Here is a 17023-nt window from a genome sequence, read left to right as displayed (position 1 = left end):
CATACAAAAATAATCTAAAAATAACATACGAAAACAATAAAATACAATATTAGGCTAAAAAGCTAACTTAAAGAAATGCGTCTTTAGTTGCCTTCTAAAAGTATCTATACAATCCAGAGAACGAAGGGCACAGGGAAGCTCATTCCATCATAGTCCATCATAGTTGACCCGTGAGCTGTACCTTCTGTAACCCCCCCACACACACAAAGTTCTGCATGTGTGTGAACCATGGATTAAATGCCGAGTTTCATAATAGTGTCATTTTTGTATCATGACTTGTTTTTAAAGTGATAAACTCACATTGTGAAGCTGTGCGTACATATTGTGCCGTCATGAACGCAGCTTGTTTAAAAACAGACTCGTGGTCCTCTAAACAGCTTGCTCCGTGCTCATTGCACCTGAGGATTGAAACACAGAAAGAATCTCAAAAACCTCAGGAATTGAGGACAAAGTGTCTGTCATCTCTTTCCTGTGCAGTCATGAGCCCCTGGAGCTAACCGAGTACCACACTTGAAGAGTGTGTGCAGCCAAGCTGGCTGAATCTCCAGAGATCCAGAAAACAAAAATTCCTGACTTTTTTCGAGCGAACCAGTGGATAGGACTAGTGTATTTATCCTGAAAGGGTTATAAATAGTTATTCCTGTTATCCTCTCACCAGACTATGTAGATATCCTCATCATTTTAAAAAAGAATTTGAAGTTATAAATTTAGATCAGTTTTGCTCTATTTCTTTTTTTCTTTTATTTTTTGCTTTTCATAATTTCGACAAAGGCGGTTTTTAATATTAATAATTATTTTATGTTAAAATATTGTGTAAAACATTCGGACAACTTGTTTTCCATTCAAGTCCACGGGCAAAGTTCCTTCTTATCATTGCTCGTTAAGTTATTTTTAAAAATGGAAAGCAGAGAAGTATTTGTCTTTTTTGTTGATCTGAAAATGATCCAATCCGTGAGTTAAAAGCCATGATCCAATTTGAAGTGTGCATTTTTGTGATCCGTGACACCCCTAGTGCCAGCATACCTGCAAGAGGTCCTTCTTAGGCTACAAACATCAAGACCTTAAATGCATTGTATTATTCATGTATCCGCACCTCTGTGCTGATTTTTGACTTCCCACCTCATGTCAGTTTTCTTATCTTCTCTTGTTACTTTCTCATTTCTGTGCTTTTCAGTCATTTTTCATCTCTCCTTGTCTTACAGGGCAGTGCTACTGTAGCTCTTCATTTCCTTTTTCTTCTCCTTTCTTATTATAATATTAGTTATTTGTCACTTCCTCAGCCTTTCCTCCTCCTACAAAGTCTGTTATTAATTATTAGTGTTTTCTGTCGCCTCCTCCTCAGCTTTGTCTCTCACACTAAATATTCAGCACATCTGCCACCTTTCATGTTTACTTATTCTGGTGTAATCTGTCTTGGATGTTGCCTCTCCTGATTTAACACTCTGAGGTTTTAGGCCATCTATAATTTTGAAAGAAATGCCGTATTTGATGTGTCCCCGCTGGTTTCTGCCTCAGGTCAGCCCTCCAGTCACTGCACAAAGCCTGCGAGATGGCCCGCTGCCATAACTACTACCCAGGCAGCTTGTTCCTGACCTGGGTCAGCTACTACCAGAGTAGGATCTCATCTAACCAGTACTGCATCAATGAGTGGAATGCTATGCAGGATGTCGAGTCGTACCGTGCCAATTCGCCAGTTTTCTTCACAGACCTGTGAGTGGAGGACATTCTTCACACCATACATTCAACCAATGTGATGAAATGCGTTTCTCGTGTTTGTGGATGCACTTTATCCATATTTGACACCTCTACAGTACCTTTTTAATTCTATAGAGTTAAAAAAGATTTAAATCTGATTTTAATGTTGTTTTTAGGCCTACAGCTGCTGTCCTTCCATTTCCTACATTAACATTTTGCTTGCAAAAGCTACTATAAAAATTGAGTGTAGCACTACAGATTCTGGAAAACAATGCATTTGATTTAATGTGTTCGAGGACACTGTTGTTCTTTGTAGTGTACAGTCAGTATTGCTTGTACACCCACTTGTTTGGTCGCACAAGAAATGGAGGAAATACTTGAGACAATGAAGCTTCTACACGTGAGCCTGACTTCTGCATTTGATAAATTATGTACCAGTAGTTTGAGCTGACATTTCTTCACAAACAAGGATTTTTGTTTTTGTACTGATAGAACTCACACAAACGTCTACATTTAGTGAAATTTCACCCGACCTGCCCTAGACAGTTGTTTTTCAGCATGTTGTCACTGATGTAGTGCACAGGAAAAATAATGCATGTACACTTGTGGACTTTTGTGCATGTATTCAGAAAAACACAGCAGTAAAGTCTTGGACAAATGCATAATAAAAACCCCTGTAGCTGTATTTTTTGCAGTGCCACAAATTAAATATACAGAGTTACATGTTCACAACAGCACAACCTGAGTCCTTGTCACATGTGGTGGTGTGTTGCTACAGCATGCATCCCATTTAGATTAGGGCAAGTTATTAGTTGTGGGTGACCTGGTTCTAAGAATTGCACTTGTTTGCTTTTTATCAGCTGTGAGTGGAGAAAAAAAAACACACATGGGCACAAATTAAAGCAATCGTCTGTGCGTGTGTCGGAGCAACAGCTGACTTGTGTGTGTAGACATGCACACGGCTTCTTAATCTTTGTGGTGCAGCGCTGTCAACAGATTAATAGCCGAGCCTAGAAAGAACAGGGGACAAGACGAACAGGTGGATTTATGTCTTCATGAATGTGATGGAAATTCCCCTCCCTGCTGTCCAGTCATGTGCTTCTAAATGTGTTTGAAGTGTGTCACAAACAAAACGAGTTCATGGCGGCTCGAGTGTCCAGAATAACCAAGGCTGTAGCAGTCTTATGGAAAAATAGAACCCAAACAGACAAACAGGTAGAACAGCAACACAGACACAGTGAAGGAGACCAGGACACAACCATCCATGATGGAAGGAAGACATGGGGACAGAAAGAGAGGAGACATAAAAATCTGTCGGATGTGTTTTGCTTTTTCCCTTCTTTACGTCGTATTCCACCTTAAACTTGTCATTCAGGAAGTGACCCCGTTTGTTGTCTGCCTCAGAAAAACCACACACACTCCCTTTGTACACAAGTACACACTTTTTAACCACACACATTTAAACAAACATAAAACGTCTTGTCAGGTTGATGCCCAAAAAACCCCACATGACTAACCACCCAGTGGTAGTTCACATGTGAGTTTACCTATTTGTTTATCCAGTGAAGGAAAGGTTACAATGGCAGGAAATGGTTTGGAACAATTTCTTTTAGACATGTTGCTCACTGTAAATTCCCGCAGGTTTTCCATCTCAAGAAAGACGATTAAAACATCAATATTGTATAAAATTCTCATCCTGGAGTCAACATTTTTCCTCGTTTTCTCAGGTGTGTCATTGCTGTCTACATTTTGTGGTTTCTTCAACCACCCATAAGTCCCTCAGGCAGACTGAAGTGAGATTGTGTCCCGAAATGTTGGAAAATGATGCTGGATGTGACTCAGTAGCACCTGTTCCGAAACAGTGGATAGGGTTTATCAAGTATAACTGGTGTAAGGGATCACAAAAGAACAGTCATCAGATCATTTTTCAGATCACAAAAAAAAAAAAAAAAAAAAAAAAATGGAGGGGGGACAAATGTAACTTTGCTTTCCATTTTTAAAAATAACTTATAAAACAATGGAAAAAAGGATGTTTTGTCTGTGATCCTGAATGAAAACAAGATGTCCAATTTTTTTTAAATATAATTCTAATGAAATACATGTTAAATTAAGTTGTGATGATGAATAAAAATAAGCTTTTATCAAAAGCTTAAAGAAATAATGCAGATCTAAGTTCATAACTTCAAATTATTTTTCATAAGATGAAGATTTCTGCATTGTCTAGTGAGGGGATAATAATGATAATAAATTTGACAGCACCTTCAGGATAAAATAAATACATTAGTCCTTCTGAAGAGGCACAGTACTTGGAGAAAAAGTAATTTTGTTCCAGAGCTCAGGGGACTTCTAGCTGCTCCCAGCCTTCATCTCACTCACTGATCTGAAAAATCCCAGTGATCAGGGAGGGCATTCTGTCCTTAACTCCTGACATTTTGGAGTGATTCTTATATATAAAATATATTTTCCTGACTCATATTGATTTTGGTGCAACTCTACAGTCACATTTACATAGGTATTATTTTAAAAACAATTCACAATAATGGTACGTAAACCTGTATTTTACACTAGTATGGAAGCATTGCAATTAATCCGCAGTTCATATTTGTGCTGAACCGTTGGGGGTAGATCCTGGATAAATTATAGTCTGTTACACCACTACTAACTGTGGTTACATGCTATTTTTTGGTCACGCTTATTTGCTTTGTAGTTGATGTGTACAGTTACTGTGATAGAACATTTAAGGAGTAAAATAAACTACAGAGGGAGCCTAATCACAGATACAAACCCAGGATGTATTGAAGTGTAGGTGTGGTCGCTGTGACATCCAAAGACTCTAATAGTCTCACAGCAGAGGGGTCAGACACAGAATACTGACGTGTCAGGCCAACAATAAGGGTATTCTACAGGAAGACGTTTGTGGTTCATCTGTGGGCCATGCTCTCAAGTTTTGTGTTAATGCTTTGGTTTCTGCAAGTTAGACAGTGTGGCAATTCTTTTGTAGAACAAGGAATCTCATTAAAACTGAAATCAAATGTGAAGGTGGTTCTTTGTTTTGAAACCCAAAGCAGAATGTGTTTGAGGCTTTTTTTAAATAAAAGTATTTGTGTATGTGCAGACCCACAGAGAGAGAGCGTACAGAAAGGCTGATCAGAATGCGCCTTCGAGAGATCATAATGCAGAAAGACCTGGAGAATGTCACCTGCAAGGAGGTGAAGACGAGATATTTATGTGAAATTTAAAAGTGATCATTTTCTGTCTTCATAAGTACAAAAAAGTCTCTTTTTTTTCACATTATAGTGTAGAAACAGAAATGAAAACATCAACAGTCATGGTGCATCACCAGATGTTTGTGGTCCTTTCCCAGATCCGAACAGAGCTGGAGATACAGATGGGGTGCAACCTGAGGGAGTTCAAAGAGTTCATAGACAACGAGATGATCATCATCTTGGGACAGATGGATAGTCCTACTGAAATATTTCAACATGTTTACCTGGTAAGAACCCAGGAAACCTGTGGGATCTCCTACATCTCCACATGATCTGTTTGAATTGTAGATCATAGCAGATTTTTGTCATGTTATTTCCTTTTAAGTTGTATATCTGGATGAACAACCCTTCATTGTGTTTTCACTGTAATGGTACCATCAAGAATTTCTGCACATGTTCATATTGACTGGATCCATGTCATCTCCAGGGCTCTGAATGGAACGCCTCTAACCTGGAGGAGCTGCAGAACAGTGGGTAAGGAAGCTGTCATATTTTGTCTCATTAAATCTATTTTCATTAAAGCTTACTGAAATGAATCCAACTGTGGCATTAGCTAAGCCCTCCCCGTCTGATTGACTTGTATGTGGTGCAGCAGGTCAACCTTCTTCCTGTTCCTTGTACAGAGTACGCTACATATTGAACGTGACCAGAGAGATAGACAACTTCTTCCCAGGGATGTTTGAATACCACAACATCAGAGTTTATGATGAAGAGGCCACCAACCTGCTGGAGTACTGGAACGACACCTACAAGTTCATCACCAAAGCAAAGTAGGAGCAAAAACACACACACTCAGCTGTCATTAGGTTCTAAGTCCAGTTCTTATCAGCCAGCTGAACTCCACAACCTGCCAGCAGGTTTGAAAGGTGTGTTTTCCTTTCAAACTGTCCCAAAGGACACCATTTATCACCACCTGAGACTGTAAAAATAGAAGTGGTCAGGTATTCAAGTTTCCAATGGTCTTTGACCTAAACATGTCTGCCAACTGATTCCATTTGGATAACTAGTCACATGCAATCTGAAAAAGTGTCTGTGTGTGTGTGTGTATATATATATATATATATATATATATATATATATATATATATATATATGGCACGCCTCAGTACAACTGAACCCTTGAATAACTCAGCTGAGACAAACTACTAAAATTCAAATGTGAATATTTTTGTTTTTGTTTTTTTGTTTGTTTTTTTTTCCCCTTCTCTCTGACAAGATATTTTAGGACATCATCTCGGGCTTTGGGAAAAACTGATCAACATTTTTCACCATTTTCTGACATTTTGTGCATCTGACAGTTAATTGATTAATAGAGGAAGTAATCAGTAAGTTAAATGAATATGCAAATTGTTAGTTGCAGCTCTGTTCTATGTTAACACTGTACAAAAAAGCTTTTAGCTGTGGTTATGTTTTTTTTCTAAAACAATGCAGGACTTTGAGGTGCAGTGAAAAATTAGCCCATAGTGAAGAAAATGTGACCAAAAAAACAAACTGCTTGGGGTTCAGGGAGTACACACATTTTCAAGAAAGATTTTTTTTTTAAAACCATTATTTTATTTTATTTATGTATTTAATGAGCTATTTCCTAAAATATTTTCAGTCCCCGGTGGAGGTTACAGGACTGAGTACTTACTGCTGCTGAGATGCAAACTTATCCTGGCCTAGATGGGCACCTATAACCAAAATGTCAACAATGTCTCACAGTAATAACAGTGACGTGGTTCATCTTCAAAGGGGAACGCATAAACGAGGTTTAGCCTGTTATACAAACAATGTTGACTTGATCTTAAAAGGACTTGCAGAATTCACAGGGTTTTATGAGCCCTTATTATAGGATGATATCAAGCAGTACCAAAAAGAAGTGAATCGTACTTGCTGGGGGAAAAATAGATTTAAAAAGTCTAATTTGGAACTGGTAGTCCCAAATTAGAGCCAGTGGTTATGAGGTTGTGCAGTCACGTAACTTCTATACTGGTGCTTTCATTGTAAGATTTTCAGCGGCTTCGTCTGCATAATAAAATGTTTTCTGCTATATGAGGAAAACTGTCCTCTTGTCTTTCCCAGAAAAGCCGGTGCCAAGTGTCTGGTTCACTGTAAGATGGGGGTGAGCCGCTCAGCTTCCACAGTGATCGCTTACGCCATGAAGGAGTACGGCTGGGACCTGGACACTGCTTTCGACTACGTTAAAGAGCGGCGAACCATCACCAAACCAAACCCATCCTTCATGAAACAGCTGGAGGAATATCAGGGAATCCTGCTGGCCAGGTGTGCTTTCATAGGGAGCAACTGGACAGTTTGATTTTGCTGTTATCACATCAATCTAAAACTTGTTTTCTTTCACAGCAAACAAAGGCATAATAAGCTGTGGCGCTCACGCTCTGATGGCAACCTGTCAGATCACCCAGAAATTATATGTAAACCCTCCTCGCACTCCCTGAGCCACTGTGACTCTCACATCAACAACACCGCCTCCTCTGCCGCACTGCATCACTTCCTGGGTGTGGCTGTGCTGCATGCGCTTGGTGCTGACTCTCAGGACTCTGGCAGAACGGCCAGTTCACACTCTTCTGACCCGCATATGTGCTCCAACGGTGTGTGTGAGTCACCAGCAACCGAGGAGGTGGATTCAGATTGTGAGCAGTGTGAAGACGCGGACAGTTCAGCGAACGTGGCCGTCGCAGTGCCTACTCTTGTACCTCACCCTCCAGCATCGCTCCACATCCTACCCCCTACTCCCGAACGCCAAAGTGCTGAGATTGCTCCTCCCACGAAGATGTCCAGTTCTTTGCCCAAACATGACCTCGTAAAACTGCCGCTTCCTCTGTCTGAGCGAAGCAGCTCAGACGAGCTCTCGTCCCTCACAGTGGGCTCCAGTGACTTGGACAATTTGGAGTCCGATTTAATCAGCGACACGTACAGTCCCTTCAGCCCGGAGAACACCAAACCTCTCACCCTGGTGCTTTCCTCTAGTCCCAGTGATGACAACAACAACCCCAGTGAGCCACAGACGAACGTCGCTTTGGACAGCCGTGGTGAAGCAGACGGGTCCTCCAACCACAGCACCGACAGCATCGACTTCTTTAGCGCCAGGGAAAAATTTCTGGGTTTGGCTCAAGATGATAGAGCTTGGACACTTTCTGACGAGGTGCAGCAGAGGACTCTTCTCTCACCTGTCCCTCTGGAAAATGAAGAAACCAAGAAGGAGAAAGAAGATTTGCAGGGGGACGGGATGGCACAGGTATAGACCCATTCAGCCTCTTTGTTCAGCTGTTTTTGTTTTGTTTTTTTGTTTGTTTGTTTTTACTCATGGTTTTGTCTTTGTAATTTAGTTTGTTTAATGCAGAAAACATCTGAAGCTTTGCAACCCACTGCATGTAGCAAACTGTTTTTTTTTTAAACTGCATCATTAAAAATAACTTGTATTGCATTTTCAAACATACTTTGACCTAAATGTAATTGTTAATGTTAAGCACAAAGCTTAACATTAACAATTACACTAAGATGATGTACATAGTACAAAAAAATAAGGCACATTGTAACACGCAATTCATCTCCTATCCCCGCTTACTCCAAAGAAGGATCACGGTGGAGCTGAAGCCTATTCTAACAGTCATAGGGTGAGAGGTGGGGTACACCCTGGAAAGGACGTCACATATAGACAGACAAACACAACCACACTCTGGTCAGTTTTAAAGTTTCCACTTCACAACCTGCATGTCTTTGGAAGTGGGAGGAAGCCGGAGCACCCAGAGGGAACCCACAAAAACATGAGGAGAACTTGCAAACTCTACACAGAAAGTCCCAGGACCATCTTGCTGTGAGGCAACAATGCAAACCTCTAAAGCCCCGTTTACACATAGATGGTAAGAGCCCCCGGAAGCGTCCCAGAAGAGTTTTTGGTCGTCTTAAGGATCAAACGCCGTTGTTAACGCCGGCACTAGGGGGCGTGGCTTAGTTCCGGCTTTACCGGGAATCGTCGAAAAAATTATTCAACATGTCGAATAATTCCGGGAGCGCTCCTGGAGAATTCGCGTGACAACGGAGACAACGTGAACAACGGCGTTTGATACTTTTTAATCACCGTTTCATCCTGCCCCTTCCTGTAGTGCCGCAGTTTACACCGCCGTAATTGGTGGCCGGCGTTGTATCCCTAATCAACGGCGTGTAAAATGGCAATAGAGCCCACATCGGCGTCCTCAAGGGCGTTTTAACCGGCGACAGAGGCAGACAAAACAGCAGCGCTAGCAGACAGTACGCCGTTCTAAATGCCACCTCCCGGTTAACGGCGTTCCAAATGGCCGATAGGCGGCGGTCAGTATAAAAATGCTAGCGCGCTGCATGCAGGCCCTCTCACTCGCAGCCAGCTCCAGATATTTTTGCAGAGAAGCTCCAATATGCCTCCTAAAAGAAAATTGGCAGCGGCAAGGACTTACCAAGAGGTCTGGTTCAGAAGCAGAGGGCAGGCCTGTGGTGGAGGGGGAAAAGGAAGGAGAAAAGGCTGAGGATGATCTCCCTCCCCCTGAAGTGACAGAGGCATGTATTCCTGCTGCTTCAGCCTATTATACTCTGGGGGCGGTGCCTATATGCAAAAGTTCCTGGAGTAACGCAGGATTTGCCTGGATAAAACCAGCGGCACACAGGGCATTATCGGCGGCAGCAGAACACCACCGTTCTCACGCGCGTCTTAACCTGCGATTGTAAAGGATAGAACTGGGTATTAACCCCCGTTGCCTGACGTGTGCCGGATGCTACGGCGTCAAAACGCCGCTTTATTCGGCGGATTTAGCGGCGTTTTATCAGCGTATTTGCGGCTAGTACAGCGGTCAAAACGCCGGCGAAATGCTCCGCCCCTTTCCACCATGAAAACAGCTGGAACTACCGCGAACTTCAGTCTACGTACTACCCGCTGACAAAACCGTCTGTGTAAACGGGGCTTAAGTCACCATGCCTCCTAAAATTTAACATGTATGTACATTAGGGTGGTCCCGAAAAACAAACTTCAGATTTTTAGTGTTTCAGTGTGCTTCTTCATTTTTTGGTTCCTTTAGGGGTAAAAATAAATTGGGTAAAATTTCATGAGATTTGAAAAATATTAACCACTGTCACCCGGCCCCTGTTTTTTATGTGTGACTTTCAGTCTCTAATATTCAGTGTGGTGCTATCAGTGGATTACTCATAGTCGGTTTAATTCTGTTGTTCATGTAGCTTAAATTCTCAGAATGTCTCAGTGGGTGTTTTAATTGGCCACGACTCTTAAATTCTTCATCAGAAGAGACGAAGCGCTGCTGTAGAGAGAATATCAGCAGGAGGAGAAAAGCAACATCAACTATGAAACTAGAAGAATACGAGACCAGAGAGAACAAGCACGTTGTTTTCCTTCAGGATCGATTGAATTTCAGTCACGTTATTTCTTCTGCGGATGTACACCAGACAGCACAACACTGAAAAATAGATAACAACTGACACATTGTAGAACTTGTCTAGCTTGGTTTGCTTCCTGTGAGGTTTGGCTGGTTTGTAACTCTTATAAGTGGGTGTGGCCTAATGTCACGCTTTGTTTTTCAGTAAAGATTCTAAATATAAGTACTTGTCATCTCAGAGGACAAATACTAGTGATCACGTACAGTGGGGAAAATAAGTATTTGACCCCCTGTCAGTTTTGCAGGTTTTCCCACCTACAAAGAATGGAGAGGTCTGTAATTTTTATCGTAGGTACACTTCAACTGTGAGAGACAGAATCTAAAAAATTTAAATCCAGTAAATCACATTGTATGATTTTTAAATAATTAATTTGCATTTTATTGCATAAAATAAGTATTTGACCCCCCGAGAAAAACAGAGCTTAACAATTGGTACAGAAACATTTGTCTGCCATTACAGAGATCAGATGTTTCCTGTAGTTCTTGACCAAGTTTTCACACACTGCAACAGGGATTTTGGTCCACTCCTCCATACAGATCTTCTCCAAATCTTTCAGGTTTGGAGTTTCAGCTCCCTCCAAAGATTTTCTATTGAGTTCAGGTCTGGAGACTGGCCAGGCCACTCCAGGACCTTGAAATGCTTCTTATGGAGCCCCTCCTTAGTTGCCCTGGCTGTGTGTTTGGGGTCATTGTCATGCTGGAAGACCCAGCCATGACCCAACTTCACTGCTCTTACTGAGGGAAGGAGGTTTTTGCCAAAATCTCGCAATACATGACCCAACCCATCCGCCCTTCAATACAGTGCAGTCGTCCTGTCCCCTTTGCAGAAGAGCACCCACAGAGTATGATGTTTCCACCCCCATGCTTCATGGTTGGGATGGTTTTCTTGGGGTTGTTCTCATCCTCTAAACATGGTAAGTGGAGTTGATTCCCAAAAGCTCTATTCTGGTCTCATCTGACCACATGACCTTCTCCCATGCCTCTTCTGGATCATCCAGACGGTCACTGGTGAACTTCAAACGGGCCTGGACATGTGCTGGCTTGAGCAGGGGGACCTTACTGCCCTGCAGGATTTTAAACCATGACAGCATCATGTTACTAATGTAATCTTTGTGACTGTGGTCCCAGCTCTCTTCAGGTCATTGACCAGGTCCTCCTGTGTAGTTCTGACCTTTCTCAGAATCATCCTTACCCCACAAAGTGAGATCTTGCATGGAATCCCAGACCGAGGGAGACTGACAGTCATCTTGTGTTTCTTCCACTTTTTAATAAATAATCATAACAGTTGTCTTCTACCAAGCTGCTTGCCTGTTGTCCTGTAGTCCATCCCAGCCTTGTGCAGGTCTACAGTTTTGTCCCTGGTGTCCTTAGACAGCTCTTTGGTCTTGGACTTGGACAGGTTGGATTGTGATTGATTTGAGTGGGTGAACAGGTGTCTTTTATACAGGTAACAAGTTCAAACAGGTGCAATTAATACAGGTAAAGAGTGCAGAATAAGAGGATTTCTTAAAGAAAAATTAACAGGTCTGTGAGAGCCAGAAGTCTTGCTGGTTGGTAGGGGGTCAAAAACTTATTTTATGCAATAAAATGCAAATTAATTATTTAAAAAATCATACAATGTGATTTTCTGGAGTTTTTTTTAGATTCTCACAGTTGAAGTGTACCTACGATAAAAAATTACAGACCTCTCAATTCTTTGTAGGTGGGAAAACCTGCAAAACTGACAGGGGGTCAAATACTTATTTTCCCCACTGTATGTCTCCAGAGTGGACAGTTGACACAACAGCACAGAGAAAAACAAAAAACATGAATCCCACTCTATCGTCGACTCAAGCTCTGATACATGTCAGTACTGGACATGAAAATATAGATTTTGTTTTTTTATAATTTTTTTTTTTTTTTTACTGACAACATAAAAATTAATAAAATTGTGTATTTTGTTTTCTGTCATTCTGTTCTCTCAGACTCCACCCCATGCTGAAGATAACACCAGTGAAACTGATCCGGAGCGTCCGAATAACCACGACGGTGGGAAATCAGTCCGCCATATTGTCACTGAGCTTGAAGCCATATGCCAGCCCGCCTCTTGCCTTCTTTCTCCCGCTGCCGCCTCCTCGTCAGCCCATCTCGTGTCTTCTCAAAGTTCTCAGGAGGAGACAGAGACCTCTGTAGTCACCCATGAGTCTTTGACCCTACCTTCACAGTCACCCACCACTCTGCCAAGTGACCGGCGGTCAGGCTCAGTGCGGCGAGCCACTCAGCAGCTGGAGGAGAAGCTGAGACAGGAAACAGAGATGGCAGCGTCACAGCGATCCCCTCTGCACTCCCCGACTTCTGAACACCCTCCTGCCCAAATGTCTCCCTGCCACCTGAACTCTGGCAGCCCTTCCCCCGACTCTTCTCTGCACTCCGCAGGGCAAACGCCTTCATCAGGTCCTCAGACATTTCAAGGTAAAAATGATTCGGTATCGATTAATGCTGATCCCAAAGACGGAGAGGAGGAGACGATGTTAAAACAAGAGCTTCAAAGCCCTGCCTCCCCCACAACGGACAACTTCCAGCACACTTTGTGCTTCTCTGATATCGGCCAAGGTTCTGGTGCTGCGCCTAACGTTGTGCCGACATCAGTGGATAATCACACAGCGACAGAAGCCCAGGCTTCATCTGGACTGGTGGCCACCACCAGTCAGTCAGAAGGATCACTTCTGCTTACCTCAGCTCCATCCCAGAGGCAGAGCCCACTCAACCACCAAAACCCACAGGTCACATCTCCATCTCAGGCCTCTTCCAATCACATCACTCTGCAAGGAGTGACGATGCAGGAATCAGACACAGACCCCGGGCCGGGTTCCGGTGTGCAGAGCAGGCGAGTGGGCTGCGGCCCCGGCTGTGATGCTTTGAACCGGCTGTCTCATGGCAGCCAGGAGCTGGAGAGAATCCAGCAGACGCTGAGGGAGCTTCAGGCGTTCCTCCAAGAGGGTGTCGGCCTCAAGACACCTGACAACAGCCACGACCCGGAGACGCCTCGAGTGCAGAGAGAGACGATGGACACGCAGCCTGCACCTTGTAAAGAGACCATTTGTGAACGTGTCCATCTTGGACTGGAAGCAGGTCCGCGGCCCCGAGAGAGACCGGGGAAGAAATGCCTTGAGCCAAAAGGGTGGCACGGAGCCGCCGAGCTTGAAGCTCGCATTCGCCAAGCAGGTCTCACTCCCCCCTCTCTCATGAAGCGGTCCGCCTCCTTAGCTAAACTAGACTGTCTGGAGCTGTCAGCCAGTGACCTCAGTGACTGGGACATAAGGACAGGCACACACAGGACATCGTCCTCAGAGCACCAAAACACTTTACACATGTCCCCGTCTCCTTCCGACGACGCCTGGAAAAAGCAGCGAGTTTTTCCTCAGACCTCATATGTTGAAAAACTACACGACGCCAAGGATGCTGACGGCGCATCCTCGCATCCATCGCCGTTGTCCTCATCCTCAACCTGTCACCAGAGAGACCGCATAGACGAGGCGGAGAAGCCAGGTGACGGGGGCAACGGAGCTCTTGCTGCTCCAACAGCACGCCAACAGGGCAGAGGACACACGTCACGGCGTCCTCGCAAAGCGTCCGCTGACAAAAGACAGCGAGCCATCACTGTGCTTTACAACACCATGTAACCTCACCGCCGAGAACTGGAAAGGGACACGACTGGAACCGCACATGTGTGAATGCAGCTGCGTGACGTCTGTGCCGACGTGTGTGAGTGAGTGAGTGTGCGTGCACGAGTCCAAAGCATGTAAGAAATGCTGAATGTCTATTTGCGTGTAAACCACTGGACATGTTTTGACTGGAGTTGAGATATGTGTGTATACGGTAATGAATACGAACGTCCAAATTGACACTGAACCATTGTTTTTCTGTGTGGCCCTGATTTGGCTATTTAGTTCCTAGAACTACAGCAAGTGGGGGCTGTTCTCAAAATATGCACTTTACTACTTAGAATCACAAGGCGTTTTATTTTGGAGTCTTTTCTCTGGACATGTTTTTGGGTTTTTGTTTGTTTTTGTTTTTGCATTGATCTCAGTGGGGGCGTGTCTTCATGTGCATTTGTGTTTTCACAATTAACAGATGTCTTTATTCAGATTTGTAAACCAGCAGAAAGCTGTTTGTTTTTCAGTCCCTTATCCGTAAATAAATGTTTTTGAGTTTTGTTTGACGGCTGTGATTCTGTACAGTAAAATTCTTCTTTTGGGCTGTTTGATTGAGGCACCCTCATGAACCATGTCTTTGAGTTTATTGCCACCTGCTGGATAGGCAGAGAGCTGCAGATTTGGAAATGTCAAGCAGAAAGTGGGTGAAATGACTTTTTTTTTTTTTTAACTCCCCCAATGAAAGCCAGAATTTTTCTTCCTGAAATGACCTCAGAGGTGCGGTTCGTTCTGAGTGCGTCTCTGCGGGAGCGCTTTCTGTCAGTGCACAGTTGGTTTCAGGCTGACATTTTCACCACTGTTTGATGTGGGTAATTAAACCAGAGATGCCACTGCGCTGCACATCAGACACACTGACCTAGAAACTATTAAATGTGGATGACATTTTCCAGACTGAAAAAATACTGGACAGAAAGATCACAAAATAAATTAAATCTGTGGATTCTAAAGCACAACTAAATCTTTAGTCTCTGCACACTCGTGGCACTGAATACTTGAGTGTGTTTGATGGTGGGGTAGGTACAAAAAAGTATGTTGGCACTTGGAACAAGTCGACTGAGCTCAGGAATTATATTGAATTGTGGAATTCTTAGTCTTTGAAAAAGCCCAGGCATGTATCCTCCCGACATGCAGTGAGAAGTGGAGATGGGTAAATAATAAGTCTGTCCTCTACAGGTTTACACAGTAACTCAAGGAAAAAGAAAGTCTTGTCACTCACTAAATTAAAAACAAAATGGTGGGAAATACTGGTGAACTTTGATGCAATAGAGGAATCGAAAAAGTAACTTTAATCTTGCATATGGAGCATTCTGTTGACGTGTCTGCCACCTGCTGCATGGTTTGTAGATGCTGAATTAGCAAGTGTAGTTGTCTGTGAAACAGTTTGTGTGCAGAAATACGTATGCTAACGATAAGTAAAAATTTCTGATTCAGTGAAAGAAGAGTTGCAACATTGCCAACTAAATAATCATTTCATTATTTGGAGGCTGCTTTTTATGTAAAGATTCTTTGATTTCAACTTTTTAAATGTGAATTTTTCTGGTTTCTTTACTCCCTTCTGACAGTAAACTGAATATCTTTGGTTGTGGACAAAATATTTGAGGGCATAATTTTGGTCTCCTTTTTTTCACCATTTTCTGGACCAAACAGCAAATGGTTTAACCCAGAAAATAATCACCAGGTTAACTGCTGAAAAAAATTTAGTTGCAGCACAATGAAATATTTTGGATTTTATTTTACTATCTCAATTCTTACATTCTTAATTTTTGTCACTTTATATGCTGTATGTTCTAATTTTTAAAATTGTAGAATAGATACATTTGACAAAATATGCAAATACAAGTTTGAAAGTTATTGGTAGAAATTTAGCTTGTAATTTAACCAGGGGAGGATTGACTAATCCAAAAATAATGGATTATTTTAAAAAATAAATACATCAAAAATAAAATATATATTAATCAATTGCAAAAATGATAGTTGCAGCTCCATTTAGCAGCAATTTCTAAAATTTAAATATTGCAGTCATGACTCCTCACAACCCTGCAGACTTAAAAACAGTAAGGTGGGAGAATGTGTTGAATGGGGTCTGACAGTTTCCACGCTAATTTGAGAAATAAACTATTATTTTGTGATTAACAGTGGTTACATTTTCAGACTCACCACCATAAGTTCACTCAACTTTGCAAAAAGGATTTTTTTATGAATGTAGCCGAAGCAGTATGTGTATGTTTTAAAGTTGCATGGAACTCAATGAGATCTTCAATTTGAATTTTCAAATTATTTTCATTTATATAGCGCCAAATCGCAACAAAGTTGCCTCAAGGTGCTTCACACAAGTAAGGTCTAACCTTACCAACTCTGAGAGCAAGCACACAGGCGACAGTGGTATGGAAAAACTTCCTCTGCTGATTTGAGGAAGAAACCTCAAGCAGACCAGACTCAAAGGGGTGACCCTCTCTGCTTGGGCCATGCTACCAACACAATAGACAATACAGGAAATTTTGGGAGCCCATGCCAGTGCACATAGGATGGAAGGCCTGCAGAAGAAGACACCACACCCATCTGGATGGAGCCACACCTTAAAGAAAAAATAGAATCAGGTGGCAGAACGACAGGATCAGATGGTGATCAGATTCAACAAAGGATCAGATGGCGGAAGCTGAAGGAGGAAGACTGTTGTGTGAAATTTAGCGAGAAGGTGAGAGAAGCACTGGTTGGAGGGGAAGCAGTTTTGGACAACTGGAAAAGTACTGAAGATGTGATGAGGGAGACAGCTAGGACAGTACTGGGTATGCCATCTGGACAGTGGAAGGAAGACCAGGAGATTTGGTGGTGGAATGAAGAGGTCCAGGAAAGCATAAGGAGAAAGAGGTTGGCGAAAATGTTTTGGGATACTCGGAGAGATGAAGAAAGTAGACAGGAGTACAAGGAGATGCGGTGTAATGCGAAA

At 42.6% G+C, this 17023-nt stretch overlaps 1 protein-coding gene across 2 annotated transcripts in view; it reads left to right on the top strand.

The window, feature by feature from the left end:
- ssh2a (slingshot protein phosphatase 2a) overlaps positions 1–14586 on the top strand; it is an 83616-nt gene extending 69030 nt beyond the window's left edge. For both annotated transcript variants that reach the window (XM_034167940.1, XM_034167939.1), the window contains 8 exons: positions 1516–1710; positions 4811–4904; positions 5060–5188; positions 5389–5435; positions 5585–5731; positions 7026–7226; positions 7305–8199; positions 12346–14586. In XM_034167940.1, coding sequence (XP_034023831.1) covers positions 1516–1710; positions 4811–4904; positions 5060–5188; positions 5389–5435; positions 5585–5731; positions 7026–7226; positions 7305–8199; positions 12346–14043 — 3406 coding nt within the window. In that variant the 3' untranslated portion in view covers positions 14044–14586. The remainder of the gene's footprint in view (positions 1–1515; positions 1711–4810; positions 4905–5059; positions 5189–5388; positions 5436–5584; positions 5732–7025; positions 7227–7304; positions 8200–12345) is intronic.
- Positions 14587–17023: the final 2437 nt, after the last annotated feature.

This window comes from Thalassophryne amazonica, chromosome 4, assembly GCF_902500255.1.
Source record: "Thalassophryne amazonica chromosome 4, fThaAma1.1, whole genome shotgun sequence".
In the NCBI taxonomy this organism is placed as follows: domain Eukaryota; kingdom Metazoa; phylum Chordata; class Actinopteri; order Batrachoidiformes; family Batrachoididae; genus Thalassophryne; species Thalassophryne amazonica.
This window is presented reverse-complemented; position numbering and strand designations above follow the sequence as displayed.